This window comes from Gossypium raimondii, chromosome 5 (genome assembly GCF_025698545.1).
Source record: "Gossypium raimondii isolate GPD5lz chromosome 5, ASM2569854v1, whole genome shotgun sequence".
NCBI lineage: Eukaryota > Viridiplantae > Streptophyta > Magnoliopsida > Malvales > Malvaceae > Gossypium > Gossypium raimondii.
Genome location: NC_068569.1, coordinates 55,892,257 through 55,910,064, shown reverse-complemented (window position 1 = coordinate 55,910,064; position 17,808 = coordinate 55,892,257). Strand labels below are relative to the sequence as shown.

The following is a 17,808-nucleotide window of genomic DNA, read 5'->3' as shown; positions in this document are numbered from 1 at the left end:
AACCAATTAAGTCCCTACTTTTATTAAAAATTAGAGAAAATTAAAATCAATAATATTATTAAATTTTAATAAAAATTCAAATCTTAAAATTTATTAAAAAATATATAAAATTGTGAAATTTTATAAAATTGTGAAATTTTATAAAAATTTTAAAAATTTTAAAATATATAGAAATATAAAAATTATAAAATTTTATAGTCATAAGAAAATTATACAAAATGTAAAGAAATATAAATTTTGTAAAAAAATTTATAAAAATTATTGTACCAAAAGAAATATTTTATAATTTTTCTATAACTTTTATTGATTTTTACTTTTTTATCTGTTTTCGCTACATGTCATGTTGAATTGCGACACATAATGACTTTAATTATGCTTTTTACCGACAAAATCTTGAATGCAGAGATTATTCAGATAAGAAATCATGAAGACAAAGCACAAATGCTTTAACTTCATTTGCACCAACTAGATCCTTCTTCATCCATTGATGCGAGTGCTATATTTTGGCTTTCTTCTTCGCCTCTTCTCATGTTGGTCTTCAACCAAATTCACAAACCTTTTCGCCTTACCGGTTTGGAAAACAACACATCCCATGGCCATTCCAAACACTACCCCGCATCCATAACCTATCAACACCACTTTCCAACCAAAAGCAATGTATTGATAAACTTACCCTGAGTATTGCTACCCGGGCCAAAGTATCCATACCAAATCCTTTTTACCATAAATTTTTCATTCACAAAATTGGATACATTTTTTTTTCAAAATTTTGTATTTCATTTGAACTCCCTAAACAACTGAGAAAATTAAGATTGATGAGATTACAAAGTAGATTGACTTAGTCTTCTTCCTCATAATACGTAAACAATGTGGGTGTCTATTTACTTAGTATGTATGGCTGTCAAGCAATGTAGAATTTTGCACACAAACGAACAAAATTGTGGACTACTTAAAAATTCAAAGCATGTGTGGCCTATATTCATTTATTTTGCACAAAACTTTATTGATTTAAGAATAGTAGAATTAAAGTGAATGGGTATTTAATATTTTTTTGTGAAAGTTCAAAGACGGATTATTTATGAGATTGGATGTGGAAAAATTTGTATTTCACTTGAACTCCCTAAAGAAAGAAGAAGTGAAATAATTAGAATTGATGAGATTACAAGGTATATTGACTTGGTCTTGCTTCCTTTCTATGTATGAATGTGGAATTCGGCATAATGCCAACTTATTTTCCACGCAGAAGAAGAAATATGGTGCTCTATTCACTCCCTTTAACTTAGCAAACAAGGCCACATATGACTTAATTCACAGGCAGTGGCCATGAAACAACAAGAAGGCCATAGCCAACCAACAAAACACGACAAAGACCCAGACTGGAATATATATATATATATATATATATATATGGTCCCTAGGTGTGTATATATTAATAGATTTTAAAATAAACAACACATTAAAAATGTAGTCCCTATATTCAAACTTATGCCTTAAAAGCTGAATAATAGCATCTAAGAAACAAATTTTCCACCAGACTGGAAATTTTGTATTGCTTGGAATGAATTGACTGTCATTTTCTATTACTTGCTAGAAAAATATTGTATTGCTTTAAATTCAAACAAGAAATAGGGAAATTTTTAGATGGAAAGAAATTTTGCTAATTAAATTTCCCAAGTCTTTATTTTTTGGCACTCAATTGGGTACTTGAACTTTCAAAATGCATAAAAAAGACCCTCAAACTTAAAAAAAAAAACAATTAAGCCCTACTTTTATTACAAATTAGAAAAAATTAAAATCAATAAAATCTATAATATTATTAAATTTTAATAAAAATCAAATATTAAAAATTTAAATACCCAATTGAGCGGAAAAAAGGGTTTAATTGCTTTTTTGAAGAAGTGTAAAGATATTTTGATACATTTTAAAAGTTTAAGTGCTCAATTGAGTGGAAAAAAGAGGACTTAATTTTTTTTTTTGAAAATTTTGAAAATTTTGGAAAAAAAATATTGTATTGCTTTAGATTCAAACAAGAAATAGGGAAATTTTTACATGGAAAGATATTTTGCTAATTAAATTTCCAAGTCGTTACTCAAAGTTGGTTCTAAATTTAATTTAGAAAAACAAAAGAGGTTTAAGGGTGCAAACTTTTTCAAAAATAGCAACTAAACCCCTGTTCTTTTTAAGCACTCATTTGGGTACTTGAACTTTCAAAATACATCAAAAAGGCCCTCAAACATTTTCAAAAAAAGCAATTAGGCCCCTACTTTATTTTTTGGCACTCAATTGGGTACTTGAACTTTCAAAATGCATCAAAAAGACCCTCAAACTTTTAAAAAAAGCAATTAAGCCCCTACTTTTATCTGTTTTCGCTACATATCAAGCTGAGTTGCGACACATAATAACTTTAATTGAAAAACTAGACGTCGTTAACTTTAACGATCAATAGTTAAAGTTAATTATTAAAAGGACTTTTGATGGATTTTATTTTTTTTATGATTTTTATAAAATTTTATTTTTTGACTATTTTTCTAAAAAAAATTCAAATTATTAATAAGTTTTAAATTTTATTAAAATTTAATATTTTTTTCTAAAATTTATTATTTTTATGATTTTTTCTAATTTTTAATAAGAGTAGGGCTTAATTGCTTTTTTGAAAAAAATTAAGGCCTTTTGATGCATTATGAAAGTTCAAGTACCCAATTGAGTGGGAAAAAATAGAGGCTTAATTGTTTCTTTGAAAAAAAATTAAGGTTTTTTATGCATTATGAAAGTTCAAGTACCCAATTGAGTGGAAAAAAAAATAGGGGTTTAATTGCTTTTTTTGAAGAAGTGTAAAGATATTTTTGATACATTTTAAAAGTTTAAGTGCTCAATTGAGTAGAAAAAAAAGGACTTAAATTTTTTTTGTTTGAAAATTTTGAAGGGTTTTTACGCCCTTAAGCTAATAAAAAGAACATGTATTAATTTTGATTATAATTTCAATAATGATTTCAATATATCGTTAATTTTGTGTTTAAAAATTATGTGTTTGACTATGAAATGATTCATCATCGTCCACCACAAACTATCCAAGTTTGCATTGTGAAAGCAGGTACTTCCACAAAGAAATAACTAAGGAGATCGGATCCACCAATTTTGCCTAAACTCTCATCAACATTGTTTAGTGGTCCCTCAATTTCACATCAATGCATTCAAATTGAAAAATGATTTAATTTGATAAAATTGAAGTAAGGACCAAAATGAAGTAAGGGTTTGAGTAGTGAAATCTCAAATATTGATGTAGTAACTAAATTATATGATCATGAAATATGAAAATTTAGAAAGTTGAGCATAAAATAGTAAAGTTTGAAACTATAAGGGGTTAAATTGTAAAGATTTCAAAACTTGAGTTTTAGGACTAATTTACATTATTTGAGAATTTACAATTTTAAAAAATAGAATACGAAAGTTTAACTGTTCAAAAATCAATGGCTAATTTTTGGAAATTTGGACATGGTCTTGTTTCCTTCCTTTATATGTATAGCTGTCAACCAAAAGTAATCCACAAGCATTGTGGACATCTGCAGAATGCCAAATTATTTTCCACATAGAAGAAATTGTTATAGTATTGACTGTGTTTAACTCGAGAAAAAGATGATGAGATGAGCATGAAGATTATTGATCCACCAATTAATAAGCTGACAAAATCTTGAATGCAGAGATTATTGAGACTCAAAAATGAAACTCATGAAAGAAGACATAAATAGTTGAACCATATAAAATGTTACATTTAAAACAAACCCTTACAAATAGTACCAATAATAAAGACAGATGCATGGCAATGCAACCTTTCACCATAGGAAAAAAATTGAAAGACTTCAAAACAAGAAATTATGAAGATACAACATCAACACTTGAACACCATTTCCACTAACTAGATCCTTCTTCGTCCATTGCTGTGACTGCCATCCTTTGACTTTCTTCTTCGCTTCTTCTCATGTTGGATTTCAACCAAATTCACCAACCATTTCGGCTTACCAGTTTTGAAAACAACATATCCCACGGACATTCCGAACACCACTCCGCATCCATAACCTATCAACACCACTTTCCATCCAAAAGTAATGTTTGATTTTGAGCCATCTTTTTCAAGCACATTTGGAGGTGCTGGCTCAATGATGTTGCAACCTTTCGAGACCGGAAACCCACATAGTCCCTTATTCCCTTGATATGAATCATTTCCAAATGTGTTGAATTGTTTTCCTTGAGGAATCTGACCATGGAGTTTATTTTCAGAAACATTGAAGGACGAAAGAAATGGCAGATCTGCCAATCTATTTGGAATCGTCCCAGACAACCTGTTTGAAGATAGGTCCAACCATTCAAGACTTGTCAAATTCCCTATTGAGGTGGGGATACCACCATTAAGGTTATTGTGAGAAAGGTTGAGCCCTTTCAGTAAGGTAAGCTTCCCAATAACCTTTGGAATACCCCCTTCAAACTGATTGTTTGATAGATCAATGATCATCCACATGGTGAAAATTTTCACCAATTCCATATATTGTCCTTTCATAACAATTCCAATGGAATAGGTATAGAAGCCACTACGAGGATCATACACCCCCATGTACGACATTGTACTCCCAAGCTTCTCTAGATTTATGATAGCTTTGAAGCTGTTGATGTATCTCACTGGTAGGGATCCAGAAAAATAATTACTTGAGAGATCAAAAATTTGGATTTTAGAGAAAAAAGGGCTAGACTTGGAGCTATTGACACATAACGAACCATGCATATGATTTGACTTCAATACAAGAACTTCCAAATATGGAAGACTTCCCAACCAATGAGGAAATGTATCATTGATCTTGTTGTTACCAAGATCTAGCACTTCCAGATCATTACAATTAAGGATGGATGGTGTCAAAGGCCCTTCTAACAAATTTCCATTTAAGTTGAAAGTGGTCAACTGGCATCCCTTTGCAAATGTTGTAGGAATCGTCCCATAAAACTTGTTCTTCTTCAGATTCAAGAATTCAAGGCTGTCGCTCAAATTTCCAAAACATTGCGGAATTGTTCCACTCAAGTTATTGTGGGACAAATCAAGAATTTGAAGAGAACTGGCATTGCATATTAAAGAAGAGACCTCTCCAGTGAAACTATTATTTGAGATCAAAAAGACATTGATGGTCGAAGCTGGAATCGGAAGATTTCCACGGATCAAATTGGAGCTTAAGTCAAGAAATTCAATATTCTTCCATGGAAAGTACTCAACTTCTGTCAAAGAGTTGTGAGATACGTTTAAGTAAGTCAAAGAGACATTCCCCACCTCTTGCATCCACTGTGGAATCTTGCCTTCAATTTTGTTGCAAGAGAGGTCTAACCTTTCCAAACTTTTAAGCCCTTTTAAAAATTGGGGGAATTCACTAAGATTGCAAGATGACAAAAGTAAGATTAGGCAATATATGATTAACACTAGAAGTAGAATTAGATGTTAAGGATAGGCTGTTATATGAAAGGTCAAGATATTTGAGATTTGGAAGGTTTGAGAACATGCTAAACTCTATGACACGGACACCACTAAGATTATTTGGTAAAGAGAGGTAGGTAAGATTGAGAAGTTGGAATATTGAAGATGGAAGAGGACCTTGGAGTTTATTATTCTTTAACAATATCATTTCTAGTGATTTGGATTGGAATTCTTTGATATGCCCACTGAATTGATTTTGAGAGAGAATTATTCTCTTTAAGGAGGGAGCAGTATACAACCATGACGGAAGTGTTCCATTGAATAAATTGTCAGATAAGCCTAAATATATTAGATTAGGAAAAGCGGTTACCTCATCTGGAATGGAACCTTCTAATGTATTTCCAGCTATTCTCAAGTATTCAAGCTGCGTTAGGTTTAGAATTGACAATGGAATTTGTCCACTCAATTGGTTCCACGACAAGTCTAAATGAGTGAGTTGCAAGTGGTTCCCCAGTGATCTTGGAATTTGTCCACTCAATTGGTTGTCTAACAAATTGAGGAGATTGAGGCTTGGCAAATCAAAAATGTTTTTTGGGAATTTTCCTTGCAAACCACAACCAGCAAGACTGAGAGACCTTAGAGAAGAGGATAGATTCATAAAGACATGAGCATTAACAGAAGACATGTTGATTCCATCCAAAAACAGATGCCTGACCTCGGTTAGGTTGTGAACAAGTCCCTCCAGAGCATGTTTGTCAATTGTTCTTTCATAAGCCGGACCGGAGAGATCAAGTGAAACCAATTTTGACAGGTGGGAGACTTGGGATGGGACTTCTCCTGCAAATTCTGTATAAGAAAGGTTGAGGTAGAATAGGCTTGTAAACCGACTGAACTCGGATGGAATTTTGGAAAGATTAAAGTCATTGTAGGCAAGGTTGAGTTTTTGAAGGTGAGGAAGAAGAAAGAGAGTGGTATTGGAAGGGAAGTTGCCATATAGCCAACAGCAGCTCAAGTCAAGGGCAATAACATGAGCATTTAGGTGGTCACAAGTGACCCCATCCCATGAGCAGCAATCTGTACCCTCCTTCCATGAATTTGTCTTGGGATAAGATTTAGAGCCGCAAGACAAATAAGCATCCTCTTCTGATTGATGGAAAAAGAGTCCTTAAACTGGATTAATGAAGAGCAGGAGTGAGATCCTGAAGAAGAGAAAGAAGCATAAAGATGGGGAAAGAAGAGGAAGAGGCAGAGAAAGAGATAGGAGGCCATGTTATGTTGGTAGAGGAAGATGAAGGATAGGAATGGTATTTATAGGCAACAAATAATACCACAACATTGGTGTTACTGTCTTTTTTTTCTTTTACATTGGATGTTTATAGTCCTTAAATTGGATGTTTATAGTCCTTAAATTGGATGTTTTTTCTTTTAGCAAAATCTTGTATTTCATAAAAATGTGTATATATAACCTCATAATTCAAATCTAAAATCTCATTTGTTATAAATTTTGATAAATTTATTTAGAAATAATTATTTTCATTTGTTAATTATTTCTCTTTTAATCAAGTAAAAATTAAAACTAAAAGACATAATGATTTATTTAACCTTTTTAACTTTACAAACGAAAAGTCATTTTAGCTTTTTATTTTTTTTATCTCTTTTAGCATTAAAACAAAATGACATAATGATATATTTTGATTTTAGCTCATCTAAAAATCAAAGGGTGAGATTGAGGATTAAAATATTTTTTAAATATATATTAAAATTTTAGAATTAGAACTAAATTGCTAATTTTTGAAAATGTTAAGGGTTAAATTTATTAAATTTTTAGAATTTGAACTAAAATGACAAGTTTTGTTAACATTCAGGGCTAAATTTGTTGATTTTTTTTATATTTAGGATCAAATTGATAGAATGTGTAAATATTGAAGGGCTAAATTTGTTATTAGACTAATAAAAAAAGCCCACATCAGCTTTCCGTCACTCATTTAACAATAGCTAACAGGAGAGTGACTAAAATATTTACTTTCGAAAGGTTAACAACTAAACCGAAAAAATTAATAGTTGAGTAAACTTGTTCATGAGTTGGGCTACTTGCCAATGCCCAAGGGCCGCCTAAAATTTGGAAGGGTCTAGGTAAAAATATTATGCCCGAAAATTGGGTTTGGGTAAAAAAAATTAGGCTCGTTTAAAATATGGGCTGGGTTCAGGCTTGAACATTCAAAGCCCGAGCCCAGCCCAACCCGTTTTTAAGTGTATAATACTTTATATTATATAATTTAGAATAGATTAAAAAAACTTATACTAAATATATAATAATACTATAATGTAAACATTAAAATAATGTTAAGATGACCATATAAAAATTTTCAATAAATAAAAAATATTAAAAGTATTAAATATTTAAATAATATAATATAAATATTTAAAAAAACTAAAAATTATATGCGCATGCCTAAAATGAACTTGGGTTAGTCTTTTGCAAATATGGATGAGTTTAGGCGAAATTTTAAGCTCATATTTCGGGCCGAGCCAAGCTTGAGCAAGCATAAAGTACGTTAATATCATGCTTAGGCCTGACCTGGCCCGGCTCATGAGCACCTCTATAGTTGAGTGACTAGAATAGAACCAAAGGAATAGTTTAGTGATTATTTTTGCAATTGACCCATATGAAATTTAGGTTAATTTCTACTATTAGTCCTTGTACTTTGCAAAAGTTGTGGACTTAATCTTTATACTTTAATTTGGTCATTTTTAGTTCATGTACTTTTCAAATTTTAAAATTTTAGTCATCACCAAACAATAACCGTTAAATTTATTAAGTTCTATTATTTTCAAAAAATGATGCAACAAATATATTAAGCTTAACTCATAAATCGGTATCTAAATTATACTCATTTTCCCATGTTGGTACCTAAACTTATTTTTGGTCACAAGTAGTACATAAACTACTTTTTTTTCCCAAGTTACTGCCGCCATTAGTCAAACTATCAAAAGTCTATTTTAGAAATAGGCTTAACCCATAAATTGGTACCTAGACTATAATTTGGTACCTCCGTCATCAGTCAAACCTTTCAATTTATATGAAAAAAAAATTTAACCAATTAAAATTTGACACGTAGTAAAAAAAAGACTATTATTATTTAAATATATATATAAATAGGGAGAACTAGTTCAACCAGTTTTTTTAGCTTAGTTCAACTGATTTGTTTTTGTTCGCAAGTCAATCGATTCAACCCCTATTTCCGAACCGATTTCCTATCCAACCAGTTGAATCAGTCTGTCTTTGAAAACACTAGTTTTGATCGATGAAAGAACTTTTTCTATCCCCTCAGGTCAGAGAAGTAGGTGGTGAAATTCAAAACCAAAATTAATCGCCAGCGTTTCGACCTCAAGTGGGACAATTTCAAACATTTTCGGCATTGTCAAACATTATAAAGGAATAAGAAAGAAAAATATAAAAAAAATAATTAATTAATAATTATTTTTAAAAGTTTATATGACATACAATCTATTATTTGTAGGAATCTTTTTAGCCGATATAACATTTTGGCGTAAAATGAGTAATGTAAGAATAGTTTTAGTAGTACTTATGGCCAAAACAAAAATTAGGTACCTTGGGAAAAAGAGCATTGTTTAGGTATTAATTTGTTGTTCGAGTCTTTCTTTTTTAAATAGACTTAACGGTTTAACTAATGCAGATATTAATTTGAAGGAGAAAAAAAGTAATTTAGGTACCACTTATGACCCCAAAAAAATTTAGGTCCCAAGATGAAAAAAAAGACATAATTTAAGAGGGTTAAGCCAATATATTATTTTAAGTATAATGACATACCAACTTATTATTTCTACATGTACTTGCTAAAAAATCAATTAATTAATAACAACTCGCATTCTCGCATCAATATTTAAATTTCAAAATTTGAAAAGTATAAAGACTTGGAATGACCCAATTGAAAAATATGGATTAAATCTATAATTTTCTACATAGTACAAAACTAATAATTAAATTTAAATAACAGATTTAATTATTATTATTATTATTATTTGAATCAAGACTAAAATTTCAAAATTCAAAAGTAAATGGTTTAAAATTGACCAATTCAAAAAATACAACGGCTAAAATTGATCAAATTAAGGTATAAGGACTAAATCCATCATTTCAGTAAAGTACAGAGACTAATAGTAGAATTTAACCCAAAATTTAATATCAATAAAATCCAAAGTAGAATATATTTTTGATAACTACAATACATTTATGAGCAAGGAAAAAAAGAAGCCTTATAAAGATAAACACAGTAAGACTGAAAAAAACTATGGGGATAATTTACACAAATTCCTTCAAAAACCATAGCTTTTGGAGGTGAAATTTAATCAAAGGAAGAATGAAAGCTCAGGTTTGGGAGTAAATGATAACATACTTTCACCAAAAAGTTCAAATAATGATGCTAACAAGTTCCCCGGGTCTGTGTCTTCCTTCCAAGCCTGAGCTAGAACGGTTGATGTCTTTGAAACTCGACCCCCAACCTCCCTTCCTAGCATGTTATCGTTTGATAACGGCCGTGACATTGATGATACACCGATATTGGAACCTCCTACGGTGGTAGAAAAGCCGCTAACTGCCCCTTGTAAATCAGTTTGCATGGAATTTATTGGCATCATACCTATTGCACTCTCAGTTGCTATTTTCTTCGCAGGTGGTTGCTGCTGCATCAAGGTGTCCGTGCTTGCTTTTCGTTTATCTTGATTGATCAGAAAAAGGAATATCGTAAAGGGGGAGAAGAGACTTGTGGATTAAGTGTAAATATGATGGTTCGAAGAAATCATACTTGTCGCAACTTTGTTGTTGCTTTTCCAGACGGGACGAGTTGGGGGTGCTAGCAAACTGGGGAACATTTTAAGCCGATCATACATGCACAGTCCAGCTGCACGCTGTTAGTGGAAATTTTATGCAGTGTTGTTAGTTCTACAGCAAATAAATGAAACGATGCTCATAAACTGGTACCAAATTTGATGTTAAACTTACCAGCAGGGCCCCATAAACACACCAGGCCTCGTGTCTTTTTATTTCAGGTTCAAGAAGCTGCAAATACGCTTCAAGATTTGGTAGTATAAGTAAACGAACCTACATATGGAAGAAGAAGCATTAGCCAAACATATGAAAGACAAACTTTACAGATGCCATAATAAAGATACCTATAGAGAAACCGCATATTTACACTTTTGGACTATAGATTTCCAATTTCTTTCTTTCTTCGGATCTTGCAGAAAAGAGTGACAAAACAGTTTTCTGAAAGAAATGGGCTTAAAAACATAGCTATCATTGCAATATCTTTGACCAATTGATCCCACAAATAAGTATCTTCTTGTGTTGCTAGTAAATATTTGAGATTAGAATTATACCACACTGGGTCCAAGGGCTGCTAACCCTTGAATTGCTCCGTAATGCTGGGGAAATGTTTTCGTTGGGTCCAAAAAAGCGTGGAGCAGTGTCCTTGTCACACGTGGCTGAAGATTGTGATAAACATGCCCAAATCTATAAAATATTGACTTGTAAGAAATGCATGTAAAATCTGCATATCCAAGACAAATCATTATGCTGGAAATTAAGTTCTAATCTTTTCCACATTCAACCTAAAAGCAAAGCATATCGAAAATTGGATCATGTAAAAAAAGGTAGCCACACACAATGGTCAAACATAGGCAGGCTTAATGATCCACACGTAATTAATCTATGTATTCTGCATATAACATGCACACTCGCACCATTTGTTTTGCATGTGTGAAATAGCATAAAAATGATATACACATGATTTGAAGAATAGATCCAAGTTTATAACTAAAAACTCAGACACCTGAAATTCATAAAAACGAATATGCATGTATAAGTCCAAAAGAAAAGAAATCTTGACCTTTTGCATATTGATGCCACTAGCTTTGCTGCGAAGTTTCTAAGTTCCCAATGATTGTCGGTGAATTTATTTCCTAACCTTTTTGCAACGAGGCAGGTAATAATAGATGGCATCAACTGGTGTAACTGAAGAACATTTTAAAAAATCAGATTGGTGGAAAATAAACCATTAGCATATTTGCATTAGTTCGTGTACTTCTAAATGATTGAAATAATAAACTCACATAAGGTTCTATGTGTAAGTGTTCATTCTGGAGAAGACTCCGGGCAACACGCATCAAAGCAAACATGAGAGGGAAATTATTCAAATTCCGTGCAACCTGAGATAAATGTCGCAAAAATGTAAGCTTGAGACAACCAACCAAAAGTTCTTTGCAACACACATATATAATCAGGTATGAAAGATCTTTAAGACAACCTCATCCGCAATGAAATATGTAAAATAAGGAACTAAAGGATGTAATCCCGAGTCGGTTGCCAAACTCAGTAATGCTTGTTTAAAGAGAATTGAGACTGATTTATTCATGGTAACGTCCACGATCTTGTCAAAGTAAAGCTGCATGACAACCAAATTAGTCTTTTAATATCATTCTGTGCAAAATGTATTTTAACATAAAAATGTTGCCGAAGATGTACAACATACTTGAAGCTCTCTAGATAATACATGCTTAACAGGTAATTTGACATCAACGGAAAGCCCATCTTCTTTGTATTCAGCCTTTTTACCATCAGAAGGTGCTGCATGGAAAGCAAAATACCAATTCCGTGTAGAAATGAAGATAAGTCGTATTAGATTAAAGTGATAAAACCAGAAAAGAACATGAACCATGAGAGTCTTCAACACAAATAGCTTCGAGAGAATATTTAGGTTAGCTAAGACGGTACCTTCAATTGAAGCATTTTCTGGAATTGCTGGTTGAATGCCTTCAATCGCAAGCCAGTGGGATGTAACAGATGTATCAAGTGGTGCTTTTGGTAAAGGTGACTCAAGAACCTACATACATAAGGCAACATAGAAGAATTTAAGTGAAGACTTCTTTAATAAGGCAACAAACAACAGAACCTCGAATATTGTTGATAAGTTCTTACTTCTTTAAACTCCACATCTTTGTCATCAATGTAGAACAAATCCTTATGCCCAGCGGCTTTCTTGAATCGTAGTGCATCACGAGAGGCAAATCCACATATCGGCTGATGCCAGAGAAACACATAACACAAGCCAATTATCCAAAATGCAAAATCTAAAGCAGGAGGTTAGACTTAATATTCAAAGTTTTCAAAATTCCACTTTTGATAAAATTTATGGATTAATACACATGAAGTAGAAATTATCACATTAGTCTAACAAATCAAGATAGTACATCATTAAAAATTCATAAGATTCTAACAAATTTATACTAACAAATAACATTAGTTAGCACTATTTTCAACTAAAAAGGAAAAAAATAATAAAAAAAAATACAGTAAACAGAAAATTTTCGAAACTTGAAAATGTACCTCCACGTTTCTCAGATTAAGAGCACTGTCAACGTCATCAGCCGTCAAAACCGTCCGCCGTGAGTGGCGCATGCATTTAATTGCCTCCTATACTATGACTTGAATTAGAAAAATGATCCAAACATTTGAATTTATACAAAGACAAAAGGCAAAATTGAAAACCACCTGCATGATTTCTTGAACGCGATATTCAACATCAGGAGCCAAAGAAAGGGCGACATCTGGGGACAAATTGGTAATTCCAATGCTCTGTGCTATCACTTCAATGGCTTCTTTTGGAATGTTACTCATTCTTCTTTTTTTTACTTCAAATTGAATCGTGATTCTAACTTCAAATTTGGGGGAAAAGGTCAGAGATGAATTGGGATTTTTAGGGCTAATTGATGAAAGGGATTAACGACAATGCTGCTTCTTTTTGGGGCCTAAATTGGGCTCTAACTGAAGCCCATTATACCATTTCATAAAGGGTAAATTGCACCCTTAGTCACTAAACTATAAGTAAGTTTTTGTTTTGGTAACTTAACTAAAAAAAACTTACAATTTAGTCATTAACTTTTTTGGGTAAACTACAAAAATAATCTCCAAACTATACCTTTGCTTCTTTTCTGGTCGCTCAACTATTAATTTATTTGTTTTAGTCACTAAATTTTTGAAATTAAATATTTTAGTCACTTACCCGTTAATTATCATTAGATGAGTGATGTAAAGTTGACATGGGCTTTTTATTGGTCTAATAACAAATTTAACCCTCCAATATTTACACATTATATTAATTTGATCCTAAATATGAAAAAATTACAAATTTATTAATTTAATTCAAATTCTAAAAAATTAATAAATTTAACCTTCAACATTTGTAAACATTATCCATTTAATTCTAAAACTAAAAATTTTAAGAAAATATTTTTAACCCTTTATCTCACACTTCGATTTTTTGGGTGAGCTAAAGTCAAAATTAAAGCTGGCAGCATGTCACCGAGGATTTCGTATATTTTCTTCTCTAAGTTAAGGTAATTTCATCATTTTTTTTTTTTTTACTTCAAGTTTTGTATGCAACTGAAATTTTATTTTTTTTTATCTCATTCTTGATTTGTTTTTTCCTTTAAAATTTATCATTAGATTCAAGTCATTTCTGCTAATTTTTCTTGTGTTTTACGATCTAATTCATTATTCTTTGAATTTTTTAAAACAATTTTGAAGTACTATATGTTAACTGACATCTTCGAGGTAAAGGCGATACTGCAACTATAGATTTATCGTCGGAGGTGTTGTACCGCCCCAAATTCATTCTCCGACTAGCTAGGGCCTGTTTATGTTCCAGTTTGGAAAAAAGAAAAAAAAGTGCTTCCGATGCTAAAATGTCAAAAGGTGAGTTAAAAAGGCAAAAAAATATTTTTTTCTTTAATTTTTAAAATTAGAACTAAATTGACAAATTTTGTAAATATTAAGGGCTAAATTTATTGATTTTTATAAAATTTAAACTAAAATGACAAATTTTGTAAATATTGAAAGTTAAATTCTTTGAATTTTTATATTTAACATCAAATTAATAAAAACTAATTTTATTATTAAACCAATAAAAAACCCCATAACTAAAATATTTAATTTCAAAAATTTTAGTGACTAAATTAAAATAATAATAGTTGGACAACCAAAATAGAACAAAAAGCATAATTAAATGACTATTTTGTAATTTACCCGGTTCATATTCACAATTCTTCTTTTAGATGCTAATTACCAATCACAGATTTTGTTCTTATATATACATGCGTGTGTGTCTCTGTCTGTGAGTATGCATTATTTGGGGTGAAAAGCAACAATTAACAAGAGATGCCATATATTTTATTTCAAGCAATTATTATTTTATCAAAATTACACATAGCTGATAGAACAACATTAAAATTTATAAAAATTTAATAAAATGATAACAATATAACAAATGAGAAACTAATAACATCAAAGAACCAACACCATTCCAAATCAAAGCACATACAAAATCAACTTATGAGAGCACACTGAATTACCCATTCCATTAAACAATGAAATTCAGGTATTCCCTCAATGGCCAAAATCCATAATTGCTGATTTACTGATAATCTTCCAAATGATTTTTGTGCAATATATATACACACACACACATACACACTTCACTCTCCTTCACTTAAAATGGGGACAATGAGTGGTTTCATTTGTGCTAGATATACAATTGCCCACCTATCAAAAGCAAATGAAATTTAACATCACAAAACTAGCAAAACAATGAAATAATAAGACATGTGATGCATTATGTTACACAAAACTCCTGTGTGAGTGTCAGATGCAAGTATGTTTAGTTTTTTCTGAGATTTTCGTGTATTTGGAGAGTTCTTGAAGGATCATCTCCGGTAAAGATACCATGGAGGCCCTTGTACTAGGTCTTAGATTGCATTTTGCTTCCTCTACTAAAAAAATGGGCAAATTAGCTCCTTACATTAGATTAGAGAGCAAACTAATCCTTTCTGTTAAAAAATTCTTCCATTTCTACTGTCAAAAACTGGTATGGTTGACAGAATAACCAAACAATGACACATGGCAAGCCACGTGTACCTTATACCAGTTTTTTACAGTACAAAATGGTTGAATTTTTTAGTTACTTGAATTTTGAAATATGAGAAGTAGAGACGAAATTAGAATTAGGTTTTTAGGGGATCGAAACTTAGTAATATGCCGCAATGCAGAACTAGAATTAGAATATATCCTACGACAAAAAGTAGTTTGTCACAGCAGAAATACGTAGAAAAGGCACTGGCATTATATTCTTCATCCAACAAAAGTTGAAATGACAACATAGCCAAAAGATGCCGCCTAATACGTATGTACGTGTTTGTGTGTGTATATATATGTATAAACAGTATGTATTTGTTTGTGCATACATATATGAAACTAAACATAAACTTACATCATCCAACAACAGACAGTTGCTGTAATGACCAATGTTAGATGTAACCTGTATGATAAAACAAGGAAAAACCGGTTTGTTCAATGAGAGCAAAGAAAATATAGGGTATCATGGCAGGAGATGATAATCAAACAAAAGTGAACTTCCCTAGTCTCTAGATAACAAACCAAGCTATACTAAATCATGATGAAAATCCGGGAATATCGGTTTCCGAGGATCACCAATCTCCTATCCAAATCAATAAGGTTCATTCAAGTTGAGAGTATAAAACCATGGCAGGAGATGATAATCAAACAAAAGTAACTTCCCAAGTCTCTAGATGACAAACCAAACTATACTAAATCACGATGAAAATCCAGGAATATCTGAAGATCACCGTTCTCCTATCCAAACTGATAAGGTTCATTCAAGTTCAGAGTACACAACAATGGCAGGAGACGACAATCAAACAAAAGTGAACTTCCTAGTCTCTAGTTGCCAAACGAAGCTACACTAAATCACGACGAGAAATCAGGACTATCTGTTTCCAAGGATCACTGATCTCCTATCCAAATTGAAAGGTTCATTCAGTTTAGAGTAAACAAACATGGCAGGAGATGACAATCAAACAAAAGTGAACTTCCCTAGTCTCTAGATGACAAACCAAGCTATACTAAATCACGATAAAAATCCGGGAATACCGGTTTCTAGATGATAAGGTTTATTCAAGTTCAGTGTAAACAACCATGGCAGGAGACGACAATCAAACAAAAGTGAACTTCCCTGGTCTCTAGATGATAAACCAAGCTTTGTACTAACTCAAGATGAAAATCTGGGAATATTGGTTTCTGAGGATCACCAATCCAAATCGATAAGGTTCATTCAAGTTCAGAGTAAACAACCATGCAGGAGATCACAATCAAACAAAAGTGGACTTCCTTAGTCTCTAGATGATAAACCAAGCTATAAGAAATCACGATGAAAATCCAGGAATATTGGTTTCCGAGAAACACTGATCTCCTATCAAAATCGATAAGGTTCATTCAAGTTCAGAGTAAACAACCATGGGAGGAGATGACAATCAAACAAAAGTGAACTTCCTTAGTCTCAAGATGAAAAACCAAGCTATACTAAATCACGATGAAAATCCGAGAATATCGGTTCCGAGGAACACCGATCTCCTAACCAAAAAGATAAGGTTCATTCCAATTCAGAGTAAACAACCATAGCACAAAAAATTTTCAGTAATTGGTTCACACTTCACAATGCTAACTATCAATCTAAAAGACCTACTTATACAGTATACCAACTTAAACATATATCAATCACAATACAACAGATTGTACAAAGGCTACAAATTTTAGCATATAAAATTTAAACAAAAAAAAAGGGGAGAAATTTTTAAAAGGGTACTTACAGATTAGCAGAGGGACCTCTGTTACAGCAGATGCTGGTACAAAGTGATGCAATTACCCCAATCACAGAAAAAATTAGGGTTGTTACTAAGAAACCCATATTCCAGATCTCGATTTTACACAAAATTTCCTGACAAAAAAACAAAAAAGAGATGAGTTCTTTAAAATAAAAAAGGACCAATTTGAGTTCAGCAAAGCCAAATAGTAAATTCGGATCAGATATAATTTCGCTTACCTTCTGTTTGGTTTATGAGAAAATGCAAGAAAATAACAGTAATTGGGATTTTTTTGTTGGCTAGAATCAAATGGGATCTTAGAACTTAACTCTTTATAATTGAAAGTAAAAAATTAAACATTTCCCCGGAGAAATCTGGTTTCATTAACAAAAGCTTGAGTCCATTTCGGAAAATAATCAAATTTGGTTCAATTATTATTAACTCGTAAATTTCATTTTGAGTCTTCTACTTAAAATAAATTAATTATTGTATGTAACCAACTGATTCTATTAAAATTTCATTTATTTTTACTCGTATCTAAGCATGAAGTATATATTATATGTCACGTATATCTGTCTAGTTATTTCATCAACTACATCAATTTTAACTATAAAATAGATTAATTT

General features: G+C 31.7%; 4 protein-coding genes across 8 annotated transcripts in view; all 4 read right to left on the bottom strand.

Annotated features, from left to right (window-relative positions):
- Positions 1 to 5,962, bottom strand: part of LOC128041188 (receptor-like protein 9DC3) — an 88,263-nt gene extending 82,301 nt beyond the window's left edge. For all 4 annotated transcript variants that reach the window (XR_008195854.1, XR_008195853.1, XR_008195855.1 and 1 more), the window contains exon 1: positions 5,820 to 5,962. The gene's annotated coding sequence lies outside the window, so the exon portion shown is untranslated. The remainder of the gene's footprint in view (positions 1 to 5,819) is intronic.
- LOC128041166 (receptor-like protein 9DC3) lies at positions 3,719 to 8,508 on the bottom strand. Its single transcript, XM_052630532.1, is given in 3 exon segments — positions 3,719 to 5,403; positions 5,405 to 6,613; positions 8,481 to 8,508. Coding segments are annotated over 3 exon segments (2,727 nt in total). The 3' UTR covers positions 3,719 to 3,913.
- Positions 8,509 to 9,632: 1,124 nt separating this feature from the next.
- On the bottom strand, positions 9,633 to 13,249 carry LOC105768499 (transcription initiation factor TFIID subunit 6). 2 transcript variants are annotated; one of them, XM_012588442.2, is made up of 12 exons: positions 13,020 to 13,249; positions 12,855 to 12,941; positions 12,447 to 12,548; positions 12,243 to 12,351; positions 12,001 to 12,095; positions 11,776 to 11,913; positions 11,582 to 11,677; positions 11,359 to 11,483; positions 10,850 to 10,982; positions 10,473 to 10,529; positions 10,276 to 10,378; positions 9,633 to 10,188 (listed from the first exon to the last, which is right to left on the bottom strand). In XM_012588442.2, the coding sequence occupies exons 1-12, from the start codon at positions 13,143 to 13,145 to the stop codon at positions 9,821 to 9,823; spliced, it is 1,539 nt and encodes a 512-aa protein (XP_012443896.1). In that variant the 5' UTR covers positions 13,146 to 13,249; the 3' UTR covers positions 9,633 to 9,820. The 2 variants fall into 2 exon arrangements, with proteins under 2 accessions (XP_012443896.1, XP_012443895.1); XM_012588441.2 differs by having other exon boundaries at positions 10,473 to 10,571; positions 13,020 to 13,248.
- Positions 13,250 to 14,674: 1,425 nt separating this feature from the next.
- Positions 14,675 to 17,618, bottom strand: LOC105768498 (V-type proton ATPase subunit e1). Its single transcript, XM_012588439.2, has 4 exons — positions 17,422 to 17,618; positions 17,189 to 17,316; positions 15,793 to 15,840; positions 14,675 to 15,068 (listed from the first exon to the last, which is right to left on the bottom strand). Exons 2-4 carry the CDS (start codon positions 17,284 to 17,286, stop codon positions 15,002 to 15,004), a joined length of 213 nt encoding a protein of 70 aa, XP_012443893.1. The 5' UTR covers positions 17,287 to 17,316; positions 17,422 to 17,618; the 3' UTR covers positions 14,675 to 15,001.
- Between the last annotated feature and the right edge of the window lie 190 nt (positions 17,619 to 17,808).